The sequence below is a fragment of the Heteronotia binoei genome, chromosome 8 (genome assembly GCF_032191835.1).
Source record: "Heteronotia binoei isolate CCM8104 ecotype False Entrance Well chromosome 8, APGP_CSIRO_Hbin_v1, whole genome shotgun sequence".
NCBI classification, from domain to species: domain Eukaryota; kingdom Metazoa; phylum Chordata; class Lepidosauria; order Squamata; family Gekkonidae; genus Heteronotia; species Heteronotia binoei.
This window is the reverse complement of record NC_083230.1, coordinates 29,985,454-30,000,803: the sequence shown is the minus strand read 5'-3', so window position 1 is coordinate 30,000,803 and position 15,350 is coordinate 29,985,454. Positions and strand designations below refer to the sequence as shown.

General features: G+C 46.2%; 1 protein-coding gene across 5 annotated transcripts in view; it reads left to right on the top strand.

Annotated features, from left to right (window-relative positions):
• The window catches only part of ST7 (suppression of tumorigenicity 7), a 160,141-nt gene that overhangs the window by 124,717 nt on the left and 20,074 nt on the right, over nt 1-15,350 (top strand). For all 5 annotated transcript variants that reach the window (XM_060244850.1, XM_060244851.1, XM_060244849.1 and 2 more), the window contains exons 10-11: nt 2,413-2,485; nt 3,977-4,079. In XM_060244850.1, coding sequence (XP_060100833.1) covers nt 2,413-2,485; nt 3,977-4,079 — 176 coding nt within the window. The remainder of the gene's footprint in view (nt 1-2,412; nt 2,486-3,976; nt 4,080-15,350) is intronic.

The window sequence follows — 15,350 nt, the reverse complement described above, 5'->3', positions numbered from 1 at the left end:
GATATTTTCCAGGTTTATTCGCTCCTTCAAAAAATTTCTGTTGGAGTCTTTTTAAATTCCATTCCACTTCTTTATTCAACAAATGTCTCCGTTGGCGTTGTAATATTGTAATCTCTCTTATAATTTTCTTTTTCCCAGGTCGCTTTTTAAGCTCCCTCTCTTTTTCCCCAATTTCTTTCTGAATGTCCATCATTTGCTTATTTTTGGCTTTTTTATCTTTATTATTCAATGTAATTAAAATGCCCCTCATTACTGCTTTATAGGCATGCCACACGATTTGAAATTGAGTGTCCTCATTTTCATTTATTTGGAAGAAGCATTTAGTTTCCTTTTCCAGAGACACCACTATCTCCTGTTTCTGTAGCAAATCCTCATTTATCCGCCATCTTGGAGTCTTTTTTCCTGACTTTGCAGACCACACTATTGGATTGTGTTCTGTCCTTATTTTAGGAAGTATCTCTATTTTTTTTGCTAACAGTCCAAGATCTTTTGTAGTCCATAGAATTATGCCTTGCCAAGAAGTAAATATAATCACGTTCTTTGGGGTTTAATTCTCTCCAAATTCTCTCCGTTTGTTTGATATGTTCTTCTTGCAGGCAAATTATGTTGCATTTTTGTTTCCCAATCCAGTGAAAAATTGCCCTTCTTTTTTGTGGCGAATTAAGTCCATTTATATTCCAAGATATTAATTTGTAATCCATAGTGATTTTTATTCTTGATCTGTTCCCCCAAAGTCCTCATGCTCCTCCAAAAACTTTGTCATTTCCTGAGTATTAGTAATGGTAAATCTCCATCCTTTAAATTCGAAGGTTAAACCCTCTGGGAGTTCCCATCTGTATCGCATTTCTTTTTCTCTCAGCTTTTCTGTCATTTTTTTATAGAGTCTCCTGTTGCTGATAACTTTCCTTGGCAATTCTTTCATGATTCTTACCCACCAAAATCTTGTCTGTAGTATAAAGCTATAACCTTGCAATCAACAGCCAACCTCGCAAAACAAACACCTCATCTGACAAGCACAGGATACCACTACATAATGCCCATAATAGCTTCTTTGGGTCACCATTGCATCTCTGCATAGGATCAGAATTGGAGGTAGTGTTCCTTTTTTAGTGTATGGAGATGCCTTATTCCAAGATTTTCTGATCCATTCAATCTCCACTGTCAACTAAAACTTTATTATCCCTTTTAAATCATTTTTACCTGGATGTGGAGAGGGCAGAACCTAGAACCTTGGCTACTGAACCAACCCCTCAACTTATAATAACAGTAACAATTAATATTCATTAAGTGTCTCATAGAAATTTCATACATAAAAATAGTAACATAGTATGTAAAGTGATCTTCAGATCATTTTCAAGCTCATTGGTTTCATATCATGAGATATATCTGAACATAGACCTACACATTAATCTCTCTGTCGTGGCCTCTCTCATATGTTGATTTGGGAATGATCCAGCAAATGATGAGCCATTCAGGTCTTGTTTATATTGTGCACCAAGCATCAGGTGACATCTACAGTCATGGTTAATAGAAACATATCACAGGGTATGTTCTGATTCTGAGAGACATCATTTCAAAGTTTGAGGTTAAACACTATTGAATTTTGAGTTAGAAATGCATCTGCAGGTTCCCCCTCCCCCCCGCACACCAGTTAGAATTGCAGAAAATTTTCTTCCTCTGAAGAAAGATGCTGTTAGCAGGATTTGTAGTAAATCATCATACCTCCCTGACCCTCAGGCCTTACTTTAAAAATGGATTGCTTTCCATTAAAGCAACAATTTTTAATGGCAGTGAGTGCATGTTATTTATTATCTTCAGTTGGGAGTAATGGGGATGTTCTGGCAGTGTTGCTAATTGCAGTGAATACTGCAGTGCAAATGGAGATGAAACAAGTATTTTTTGTTTCATCTGGCATTCCCTAAGTGACCCCTCCTACCCGCTCTGTGGGCTGTCTTTTCATTTTTACATAGGAATTTTAGTTTGGTTTTAATTTATAATCGGTTTTTAATTGTTAGCCACCTTTGTGACCTTGATTGGGAAAGGCAGGATATATGAGAGCCAGCATAATGTAGTCGTTAGAGCACTGGACTAAAATCTGGGAGAACCAAGTTCAAATCTCCACTCTGCCATGAGAGCTCTCAGGGTGTCTTTGGGCTAGTCACACTCAGCCTAATGTACATCACAGGCTGGTTGTGAGGATAAAATGGAAGACAGGAGCTCTCCTTTAAGCCACTTTGGCTCCTCAGTAGGAAGAAACTTAATGAAATAAATTAATATATTAAAATATTTGTAAATTAATGAATATTTTTAAATGAAATGTTCTATCAACAGTTTATCCAGACACTCCTTTGTTCCCCTGCATGTAACATTCAAGGAATTACACGTTTTAATTTTTCATTTCCCCCCCAACAGATATCAGTTTGCCAAAATCAGCTACAATATGCTACACAGCTGCTCTTCTCAAAGCCAGAGCTGTCTCAGACAAGTAAGTCCAGAACTTCTGATCAGACACAGAAAATAAAATGTTACTTTGCAAAATTAAATATCTGAGATTTTTATATTGTTGAAGTACCATTTATTTTGGCAGTTTTTCCATAGTTTTGTAATATATTTATTACATGGAAATTGCTATATTGACCTAATTTTGCAAAACAGAAGTTACTTGGGCATTACAGTTGTTTTTATGCTAGGTAAGACACATTGGGAAATGGTGATTCCTGTAGCTTTCTCTAACAGACAAAAAAAAAATTAATGTTCTTATCCGTGCTATTATGCATTTTCTCTTGTTCAGCAGAATGATAATATGTAGGGTAAGAGACAATTAGTTTCAGGCAGATATCCAGTAAATGCTTCACCTTCAGATTCTCTAGCGTGCAAATGGTGGTGTTATTATCCCAGTCTGTCAAACAAAATGGTTTGCTTAGGAAGCACCCTCCAAAGTGCTCAGCACTCCCCCTGCTGCTGCTGAAGGCTGAAGGCATTTGGCAGTTTGTGGGAGTGCTTGGCACCTGCCAGGATGGAGTCCCCAAAGCCAGACCCTGCTCAGAGGTGGAAGTACATGAATCCTGAGCAGAAGACGTCACGTCATGCACACAGGTTCAGAATGTAGCCCAAAGGGCGGTGGAGCCAGCAGCATGGGAAAGCCACTTTCCTTTCTGCTTTTGGTAGAGAGTTTGCTATTACAGTGTGTATGCACTTCAAGACCTGAGTAATTTTTTTTTCTTTCATTCTTTTTGTCCTGTAGATCGCCAGTACCAACTGCAACATCTTTCCTCCCTACACAGCGACTCCAGCTTGGGAGGGCAGGGCTAGGTTTCTCACCGCTTTCCCTGTGGTGTCTGCCTGCCAAGTACAGCTATGGAGTTAGCCGTGGGGTGTGAGGTGAGAAAGAGATTGCATGGTCTGGGGTTTTTTCCCCCCTCCCCAATCCTTCTTTCATTCACTGGGGCAGATGATGTTTGCCAGCAGTATGGCCACACCCCCAGGAGCAGGTGCAGCTGCGAGTAGTAGATCACCCACTACTGCCATTGCCCCCGGCTTGCTTCTCAGCCTGTCCCAGTGGCATTGGGTTGAGAACTCCTTTAAAGCCTTCCTAAAATATACTTTAAAATTGAAAGCTCTTGAATCAATACAGGCATAGTTTTTCTCTCTCCTGCCCCCAGCCCCAAAATTTTTGGTCCTGATTAACAAAGAAAAGAAATCTAGCTAAGAACGTAGAACAAATTTAGATATAACAGACTGAGAGACAGCTGGAATGTTATCCTGATGAGTTGCAAATGTGCTTTCAACTTCTGCTGGGATTTTTTGTTGATGGCCTCTGTGCAATTTGGTTGTTCAAAATTTCCGTTTGTTGTGGAAGTTTTAGAAAGCGAAGAGGAAACTTGTTCAGAGTGGCCCCTGCTCTGTAGAACCTTGGATGCTTCGTTTTTGTGATGCAGCTGACCTCCATGCTTCTGTTTTCTTTTATTCCATGCAGATTTTCTCCAGAGGCAGCATCAAGGCGAGGGCTGAGCACAGCAGAGATGAATGCAGTAGAAGCTATTCACAGAGCGGTAGAATTCAACCCACATGTGCCAAAAGTGAGTTTGTTATGGACCTCTACCACTATGTAAGAAACACGTGTCAGGATACAACTCTTGGATTTCAGTGATAAGTTATCAAGCTGAGATAGGTGTGTAACATGGAGTATTAATGTAGCCTGGTAACTGGGTTTACTGACAAGCTGCAAAAATCAGAACAAAGTCTGGATGTTGCCGTTGTGACCCCGTCATTAATGTAATCCCCACCATGTCAGAAAGAGGATGCTTGTATAGCAGAGATGGAGAAGCAGGGCTGCCCATTCTGGGTGCAGGAATTCCTAGAGATTTGGGGTAGAGCCTGGAAGTTTGAGGAGGCAAGGGATTTCAGTAGGATATAATGTCATAGAGTCCTTCCTCCAAAGCACCCATTTCTTCTTGGGGACCTGATCTCTTGTAGTCTGGAGGTCAGCTGCAGATCTGGGAGAGTTCTGGTCCCCACCTGGTGATTGGAAATCCTATTGAGAAGTCATGCTCCACTTACAGAAATCCTTCCATCAGCAGTGATCTTCTAAGGATCCCATGCCAGTATGTTATGTGGAGGGCACTTGCTGTACAGCTAGCTGTGTGTGTGCTTTTAAAAACATATTTTCTAAGCCATACAATAGGGGTGTTGAACTCATGTGTTATGAGGGCCAGATCTGACATAAATGAGACCTTGCCAGGCCGGGCCGGGCCCAGTGAGTCGTAAAACCAAGTGGCACAGCCTGAAGTCACACTAAGGAGACATGCATTACAAAAACTTTTGGTTATTGTTTGGACAAGGGATACAAATTGACTGTTGCTGACATGGTTTGGTGGGTTCTTTCCCTTGCCTTGATTCATAAATGCACATCCAATACTTGATGACTTGCAGGTGAATATGCGAACTGCTTCCACTAATAAGTTTGTCATGAGTCCGTGATGAAATTCTGTGATCATAGAATCATAGAGTTGGAAGGGACCTCTAGGGTCATCTAGTCCAACCCCTTGCACAATGCAGGAAACTCACAAACACCTCCCCCTGTTTGGTCTGTTGTTCATCAAGTGGTCACCTGTGCAGTTACACATGGGTACTGTGCATGCAGAGGTTGGGGGTGAGTAGATTGCCAGGGGGGCAAGGAGGCAGAGCAGTGAGGGTGGGAGGTGAATGCCAAGGGTGGGGGGCAGGTAGGCAGAGCAGTGAGGGTGGGGGTGAGTTGAGTGCCAGTGGGGCAGGTAGGCAGGGAAGTGAGGTTAGGGGCAAGTGGAGTGTCAAGGGTGGGGGGCAGTAGGTACTTGTTCATCAAATGGTCACTTGTGCAGTTACACCTGGATACTGTGCATGTGTTGAACCCAGAGCAGCAAGGTTGGGGGTGACAGAGGAGAGTGGGTAAGTGGAGTGTCAAGGGTGGGGGCTGAGAAGTGAGATTTGGAGGTGAGTAGAGTGTCAAGGGGGGCAAGAAGGCAGGGCGTTGAGGATGGAAGTGAGTGCCAAGGATGGGGGTCAGGTAGGTAGAGCAGCAGGGTGGCAGTGAGAGGAAAGGGTATAGAAAGGTGGCTATAGTGTCAGAAGCAAGAGGATTAAGAAGTGACCAGTGAGGGAATTTTCCCATGAGTTTCTCATGGGTACTCACTTGTTATCTCTAATAGCATACCCACTGTGTTGGATTACTTGATTGGTTTAACTAGAACATATTTCATGACTTAAAAAAAAAAAAAGGTCTTAGTTAAGCCTCAGAGTTTCATTGTCTTTCTTTTGATTTTATATTTGTCTTTCTTCTGTTTTTGAGTTTGTATTCACAGAGTGCAAATAATAAGATTCCGACCCTCCCAACACTTTACCTCAATGCATTCTGGGGCTTTCCACATGTTTTTTTTTCTACTAGAAAAATATCAGATATAAGCCTAACTGGTACTCAGTTTTTAATTAAGATGTCATGCTCGGACCTAGCCATGGTAATCCATGCAACAGTCACCTCCAGGTTAGACTACTGTAACTCGCTGTATGCTGGCCTGCCCTTAAGATTGATCTGGAAGTTCCAGCTGGTCCAGAATGCGGCAGTGAAAGTCCTGATAGGAAGTCACAGACAACCAGGGCCGGTGCTAGACTTTTTGGAGCCCTAGGCAAAACTACCTATTTGCGCCTCCCTTCCACCTTCTCCCAAACAGCTAACCCAGCAGTAGTGCCAAGCAGTTTCTTCCCAGCTGTCAAAAACTAAGACAGGGATGGCCAAACTACAGCTCGGGAGCCAGATGTGGATCTTTCAAGCATATTGTATTGCTCTCTAAGCCCCCACCGCCTCATTGTCCAGCTTGGAGAAGGCATTTCTCTTTTCAAATTACTTTGCCAAGCCTGACAGCTGTTTGGAGAATGCATTAAAAAGTTAAAATTGCTTTCTTTCCACCTCTCTCTCCCTCCTTCCTTTCCCCATCTTCCTTCCTGTCTTCCTAGCACCATTTCCTGGGAAGGGGGACCTCAGGAGAGGGTAATTGCCTTTTGTACCTGCCTGCCTGCCTTCCTTCTGGCTCTCAAACGTCTGATGTTCATGTCTTCTGGCTCTCAAACATCTGACATTAAGCAAGTTTGGCCACCCCTGAACTAAGGCAAACCTCAGAGCACAGCAACTTGCATCTCCATCATTCACACCAAATAGAATTTTGATTACTGTTTTAAAAAAAGGCATTTATATATCTTTCAAGTTATGGTACCAGGACTGCAAATTTTGAATCTAGAACACTGGTATTTGTTCAGTGGCTTAGAAGTCACATGTTGGCTTTAAAAGTGGGGGGGGGGGTATCAGTAGTGATTAGCCATGATAACTAAACAGTAGAACTTCCATGTTCAAGAAGAAGATGAAGAAGATATTGGATTTATATCCCGCCCTCCACTCCGAAGAGTCTCAGAGCGGCTCACAATCTCCTTTACCTTCCTCCCCCACAACAGACACCCTGTGAGGTGGGTGGGGCTGGAGAGGGCTCTCACAGCAGCTGCCCTTTCAAGGACAACCTCTGCCAGGGCTATGGCTGACCAAAGGCCATTCCAGCAGGTGCAAGTGGAGGAGTGGGGAATCAAACCCGGTTTTCCCAGATAAGAGTCCGCACACTTAACCACTACACCAAACTGGCTCTACACCTCCCTCCCCCAGTTCAGGGGCAGTTCACCTTTGTGCACCACTTCCTGGGAAGGGGGACCTCAAGAGAGGGTAATTGCCTTTTGTGCCTTGCTTCTGGGTTTCCTGAAAGCATCTGGCTGACCCATCCTGGCAAATGGATGCCCAACTAAGATGCCCCATTGCTACAGCAGGGTGGTCCTGGGCATCTTAAATGGGCAAGTCAGATGCCAAGGCTCCAATGCTGGCAGAAGTTTAGCACACTGCTGGACTTCTAAAGTGCGCAGGGCAAATTTTGCAGAGTTTTCCAGATGGACGGGGGAGAGGGGGGAGGGCAGGGTGTGGGTGCCAGCAGGAACAGCTTACCCTGCAAGTCCTGCCTGGCAGTCCCAGCTGCACCAAGCAGCAGCAGGAGGAGGAGGGTGAGGGATCTTCAGAGGAGCATCCGTGGCACCATCACTGTTTCCCACGGGGGGTGGGGGGAGCCCAAAGGAAGGGGCAGTGCTGCTGGGACAAAGGGGAGCAGCAGAGGCGCCTGGCTCAATTTGAACAGCACAGCCAGAGGAGCTCTGCCTCTTCCAGGACTGGGGGGAGGGAGAATGCTTGTCAGCCTCCCTCCCCTAGTCAGAGGAGAAATGCAGGAACAGGGGCTTCAAAAAGACACTCCTCCAGACGGCCAGGCTTGCAAGGCAAGCAGAGCTTTCTCCACACTGAAGACTGTTTTTTGCTACTGCCACGCACTCCCACTCCGCCCTTTCCTGCACCAAAGACAAATCACTGGCCTGGACGTCGTCGAGTGACGCTGGTACAGCCGGGAAAACAGGTGCGCCGCTGCCTGCTGGCCACTGGGGAAAGAACAGCAGGCGCAGATGCAGCTGGGTAGCTCCGGGCTTGTTGCCAGGCTGGGAGGCGGCTTGGCTTTGCAGCGGGCAGAGAGGGGGAAGGCTCCTGGAGTGGGAATCTCTTTGCACAGGCAGGCAGCAGCCAGGGCTTGGCAGCGGGAGAGGAAAAGGTAGCAGTCGGGAGAGCTTCGCGCGTGGGGAAAGGAGGCTCCCAGTGGTGCCCTTGAGGCTGGGTGGCGCTCCAGGCAGCCGCCTACCTCGCCTACTCCTACGTTCCGGGCCTGCAGTCAACACATATACATCTGGTATTGCGCCAGCTGCACTGGCTCCCAGTGGAATACCGAGTCAAAGGCAAGGTTTTGGTACTGACTTACAAGGCTTTGATTGATCAGGGGCCAGTGTGCTTATGGTGCTATATCCTCCATTATGTCCCTGGAAGCATTGCACTCCTTAGACAACAATCTACTGGTGCTCCCCAAAGACATGCGGCTGTCCTCCATCAGGGGCTTTTATCCCTAGCCCCAATCTGGTGGAACTCTCTACCAAACACCATCAGGATCTGATGGTCAGGTTTTGGGTTGAGGACAACAATGGTTTCCATTTTGGCTGGCACCCTCCTCTGCTATTTACATTGCCCTCTCCCCCGCTGCCCATGAAGTGGCCAGCAGTTGGGATTAGGATTGATTAGTATTTGCCATCTGGTTACTGGAATGTCTGTGAATGTTTTAACTGGTTTTATCTTGTTTGTATATCATCCAGAGCCCTGAGGGGTTGGGCAATTCATAAATGTAATAACCACAGCAACATTCCCCTTCTACTCCCACTTTAGACATAAATGGTTTGTCATTGGTATGAACATATGTCAACCGCTACTCCAGTCCATAACTGGTTTGGACCTTTGTATGTCTTCCATGTGTATGCAGTCTCTATATGTCTAAGGCCATTTTTACAAGGAATGGTTTATTTATATTTGCATTCCTCTGGTCTTGTTATCTAAAAGTAAAACCTATTTCATCTTATATGGACCTTTGGTTTTTTTTAAAAAAAGTGTCTTCCACTTTTTCCCCCACACTAAGAACAGTTAGAAGTGATATATTTTAAGTGGAAAATCTCTATGAGGTTCATTCATGAAAACGTCATTCTGTTTCTGACACGTATTTTCTGGACTTTCATTAGCTATGCATGTAAGAAAAATCACATAATGCAGTCCTTCCTAGCCCGTATAATTTCAGCTGGGGGAATTGTGCCTCTAACCCTCAAAGCCAAGGAGAAGTATGCCGGGGGAAAGGTTAAGCTAGAATAATTCCGTCTGCCATGCTAGTTTCCCGTAAATAGAGAACTGTTGCTATTGTGACAGTCTGAAGTATTATAGGCCAAGAATCAGGTGCCACTTCACACTTCAGGTAGGGACGGCAAGACTCTCAAAGAGCTACTCTTGGATGGATTCAGGATGAAATTATGAAAAAGTCAGCGCATTTTTAGATTATGGTGATGTGGTTATTTTTTACTAGGAATAAGGCCCATTGTGTGGAAAAAATACAACGGGCTCTAGAAAGAGGCTCTAGGTGAGTGCTCCCCCATCCACCCACCCACCCACCCAAGTGAAGGCATTCACTCCCCCCCCCCCCCCATCCTTGGTGCATTTCCACCCCCAAATTCCCACCCTCCCTCCAACTACTACCCACCCCCAAAACACCTCTTTCTCTCAACTACCCCCACACCCTTGGCACTCCACTACTTCCCCACCCATAACATTCACTCACCCCACCCATGCTGTCTTCCCACCCACCAGTGTTCCCTCTAAGCTGAGTTAGCATGAGCTAGCTCACATATTTTTAGCCCCCAGCTCACATATTTTTGTCTTAGCTCAGAAAGGATTACCCCAGAGCACAATGATTTATGCAGTAGCTCACTACTTTAATACCAGTAGCTCACAAAGTAGAATTTTTGCTCACAAGACTGCAGCTTAGAGGGACCATTGCCACTCACCCACCAATCCTTGGCCTTCACTAACCCCCACCCTTGGTGTATTCCCACCCACCAGCCAACCCTTGGCATCACTCATCCTACCATTGCTGTCTTCCCATCCACCCCTCAGCTGAAACAGACGCTATCCCCCCACCCCCGCAAGTGTATGTGTATGCCCCCATATCTGTGGTGGCTCAAAGCCCTGAAAAAGGCCCAGAACAGAAATAAGGAAGAATAATTATAGGGCCTGCAATGGGGCATGACAACAGTCACACAGATGCTGAAGCTTATAATTCCTTTTGTTTGCAGTACATTTTTGCCACTATTTGCTGTCATATTCAGCCTTGTGGTGTTTAGCATCAGTGTGAACTTGTGGCGTGATCCAGGGGTTTGGTTTTCTTGCCTTGCATAGTTGTGTTATGGTATACCCTGTGACATGGGTGCTGGGGACCCTGCAGAGGAAGTGGAGCCTGCAGAAGAAACTGTGCCCCTGCCACCTGCACCAGTGCCCCTGCCTCCTGCTGGAGAAGATCCCAGCCCCCCTGCCTCGCCCTCTCGGGTGGCGCGTGTGCGTGACCGCCTCCGTCAGGACCTCAGGGATCGGAGGAGGGCGGCACGCTCACAAGCAAGACGCTTCCTGAGCCCTGAGTTTTGAGAGGATTCTGGCCCTTCTAAGAGCAAGGATGCTTGAGTTGTAACAGGATCCTGGCTGCCTCTCTGAGCCAGCAATTAGCCCAAATGGACAACAGCCAGCAGAGGGCTATATAGCTGTAGGCTTTGGGAGGAGGCTTTGTGGAAGCAACTAGTCATCTCTCTGATGTTCTAGCATCCACTCTGGCTTGACTTTGGTTTCTGGACTCCCTGACTTTGGCTTGTGACTTCTGGACTCCCTGACCTCGGCTTCTGGACCTTGGACCTGCGATACTTGTACAGTGATTCGGATTTGGCGCCTCGGACCCTCCTGCTTACTGGCTACAGACCTCGGACTGCCCCTGGACTTTGCCTGACCCGGCCCCAGCCGTGACACCCTGGCCTGGCGCTAGACTTTCCTGGGCCCAAGGCCAAACCTCACTCTGCTGCCCCTCCCCCCCTCCTTTTTGTGCTCGCACAGCATGCGGCCTGATGATGTCACTGATTATGTCATTGACATGCCCCCCCACTTCACCCAGGCTTCTGGAGTTCTAAGAATTCAGAAGGTTGCCAGGCCCCCTCACCAACTTCGCCCAGGCTTCCCTTTGGGGAGCCTGGGCGAAGTCAGGACCCGGGCGCTTCCAATACTCACAGCCTCTCCCCCCGCCACTTTGTCCAGGCTTCCCGACCTTCAGGGAGCCTGGGCGAAGTCAAGACTCGGGTGCTGCCAGCACCCACAACCTCTCCCCCCTGCACTTTGCTCAGGCTTCCCGACCTTTGGGGAGCCTGGGCAAAGTCAGGACCTGGGTACTGCCAGCTCTCACAGCCTTTCCCCCCACCCTTCGCCCAGGCTTCCCAACCTTTGGGGAGCCTGGGCGAAATCAGGACATGGGCGCTGCCGGCGCTCACAGCCTCTCCCCCCCAATCGCCCAGGCTTCCCGACCTTTGGGGAGCCTGGGCAAAGTCAGGACCCGGGCGCTGCCGGCACTTGCAGCCCCTCTCCCTCCCATTTTGCCCAGGCTTTCCGACCTTCAGGGAGCCTGGGCAAAGTCAGGGCCTGAGCGCTGCTGGCGCTTGCAGCCTCCCCCCCCCCTTTCGCCCAGTCTTCCTGACCTTCGGGGAGCCTGGGCGGTCAGTACCCGAGTGGGCGTGCAGAGAGTGGGTGCCTTGCGACACCTCTAGGCCAGGTGATGCCCTAGGCTGCCGCCTAGTTGGCCGACTCCCATGTGCCGGCCCTGGGTATACCGTAGAGTTTGAAGCTCAATGTGGCCGTTTCCTATAGGGGAATTGATCTGACTTCAGCTTTCCATCTCCCCCCCCCCAAAAAAAGCCTCTACCTAGGAAAAGTAGAGTCCTTCTTCAAAGTGTGGAGCAAAGCAGGAGGGAAGTGACCTCAGCAGGGTTTAATAGCACAGAGACCACCCTGCAAAGCAGCCATTTTCTCCAGGGGAAGTGATCTCTGCCATCTGGAGAGCGGTTGTAATTCTGAGTGACTGGCAACAATTGTTCCCCTGGAACAAATGGCTGGTTTGGAGGATGGAATCTATGACATAATATTTTTCTGAGGTCCCTCCCCCACCGAACTCCACTCTTTAAATCTCCAGGAATTTCTCAACCTGGATTTGGCAACCCTATCTCCTTCCCAGCAGCACTAGCAAGCAACCAGGCCTAGGATAGCCAATCTCCAGGTAGAGCCTGAAGATCTCCAGAGATCACAACTGAACTCCAGACAACAGCTATCTTTTCCCCTGGAGAAAATAGCTGCTTTGAAGGGTGGACTCTATGGCATTGTATTAAGCTGAGGCTTTCCCCTTTACTGTTAGACGCAACCTTGGTTGCCTAGCAGCAGCCTCTGGCTAGCAGCTTCCCCAGTGGCCCAATCCTCCTCTGTCCTGAGGGGAGGAGGGAGAGAGGGAGTGACAGGAAAGAGGCAGCAGTCATGGTCTCTGAGGAAATGCTCCCAGTGGGGTCAAGCCTTTCTGCCTAGTCGTATTATGGTGGCGGTGCAGCTCCCTGGCTATTTCAGTGGACTTTGGAGGCTGTATATGCTGGGAAGCTGTGTGTGGGGGGGTTGTTGATGGAATGGCAGAGGTCTGTTGTCGGAGGTGGCCGCAACACCTTTCATGAGCCCTTTCTGAGGCCGGTTGACAGAGAGGACACAGAGACGCATCAGAGATGTGTCTGTCTCTGAGGTAAGACTGTTTTGGCAGTTTGTTCAACATTCCCGGGCCTGCAATAGATGGGAGCAAGGCTGTCAGTCAATGGGAGGCCAGAGACATTGACTGAGCCATTGGGTTTATGGAGTACATGGAATGCACTCCTCAGCCAGTGGAAGACCTGGATTTGGCCACCCCCACAGGGCTTTTACTATAGCGAGGATACCTCATAAAGCCTGCTGCAGTATTATCAATATAGGTGTTACAACACTAAAAGCAGGGAGCTGACCAAAGATATAGTAGCTCCTGAATCAAAATTGGGTGTTGTCTAGAGCCAGCATGGTGTAGTGGTTAGTGTGTCATAGTGGGAGACCCTCACTGAAATCCCCACTCTGCTGTGGCAGCTTGCTGTGTGACTTCTGGCTGGTTATGTTTTTTCAGTCTCACTTCATGGGGTTCTTGTTGTGATAAAATGGAAGAGAGAATGATGTAAGCCACTTGGGGGCCCTGTTCAGTATAAATGAAGTAAATAAATAAATAAATAAAAACATTTGCATACTTCTTTAATAACATGTATCTTTTTCTTTAAAATGCTAGTAACAGAGCAGGAAAGCCTGTTTTGAATAGCAAGCCAGAATGGAGGATAAAGTGCTAAAATCCCTCTACCTTTTTTACACAGTCCTGAGGAAAACTAAGGCTACAAAAGCCTACAGTTCAAATGTTAAAGGCATCCCAAAACTGAGATCCATCTTGTATGTTTCAGACTAAAATGGGGGCTGAGGAGGTAAAGGCTCCAGTTCCTCCCACTTCACACTGGTTATTCTGCGAAGGAAACTACTTTTTGAACAGTTTTTTAAGCTATTATACATATAGGTTTTTAGCTATTAGTTTATGGCGTCCAGTGTATTGAGAAATCCCATTCTGCTGAAAGTGCCTCTTTCCTGTATCTCCTCTAATTTTGAGGTGCCACTGTAAAAATACAGTGTAATCAAAATACACCTTAGTTGCACTTTTCTTACTCTGTTTTGTTCAAAGTATTAGCTTTATGTGCATGCACTCTTCCTCGGATACATTGAAATGGAAGTTGCCTGTCCATACATGCATACATCTGTATACATCTATCAAAATTGGAGACTGATGTGTAATTGTAGCCTTCTTAATTGTGGAACGAAGGATATAGTTACACATAAGTCTCCAATTCTGATAGATTTATTTGCTTCACCATGTCTCCCCTCCCTCCCGAATTGAATTCAGACAAGTGGTGACCATATAAACTTACCATGTTATTCCTGTTTAATCCTTGCATCTGTTCAAACATCATTATGTTGTATGCTGATTTGCAGCTCACCTCTAGCTATAGGTATGGACTGGCAACTTCCATCTCAATGTATCTGAAGAAACGTGCATGCACACCAAAGTGCATATCTTTAATAAACCATGTTGGTCTTTAAGGTGCCTCTGGACTCAAACTTTGTTCTGCAGCTTCAGACCAACATGGCTACCCGCCTGAATCTATTTTTTCATTCTCTGCTCATCCTATTTTTTATTCAGGCGTCATAACTTTTGTATTACTTGTGTGTGGTAATTTTCTTCCATGGTCAGAATTTCAGGAAATTATCACCCTTGATTCGCATTTTTTGAAGAATTATCACCTCACTATATAATTCAAGTATCTTCTGAAGACTCATTTCTTTTATGGCAACTGGAAATAGTTTGAGGCAGAGTATGGCTGAAAGTCCTAGCAGTCCTTTCCCCTCAGATCAATGTTCTTTTCCTGTGTCTGCATCAAATCTGTCCATTCATTGCTTCACTGTGTGTAGGAATTAATGGATGCATGGTTATAGATCATATTCCGATGGTCTGTTTCTCTGTGTTAGAGTTCCATTTTGTTTGTCCTTGTCTACATACAGCATGTACATCCAACTATGGTGCCCAGAGTCAACTATAGATCCCCTACAGCATGTACAAACAATACGTGTTTTCAGGCCACAGTTTTCTTTAAGTATCTTGGGTGCATGTAGCATATACAAAGAGTGAGAAAAAGATATTTATGGCTGTCATGTATTACCATGGCAAATACCATGAGTAAAACAGCCCTCTCTGCACTCTGGATTGTTAAACTTCATAGGAAGTGACTGCCTTTGTGAATGCAAATCTTATTGTATAGGGACAATAATAATAATCACATATTTGTTTATATGTCAGTTTGATTTTTTTTCAAATTTTCATATTCTAGTTTTTTCTCTGCATCCTTCCACACTTGCAGTCATTATATATCTGAAAAACAAGAGAATGGAGATGCAAGAGAGACCAATTCAATGTTCCAAACTAGAATATGTTGTGAAGGAGAACTGATATTTAATTTCTCAGCCAAGGATGGTTGGCTGATTTTCTGTAGAAAGGGGAGGAGATGCAGGGCAGCCAAAAAGCTTTAAGTAAGAAAAAGGTTTTCCAGCCCACCGTGCCTTCCAGGAGAGATAGGCAAGGCTGAGAGACTGAGAATGTTATCCACAGGATCACCCAGTGAGCTTAATGACTTGAAGGCCCAGGCAGGGAGATCCATGAAAGGGGAATTGCCCTTTTCTCTGTGGCTGCAGCCCACATCTA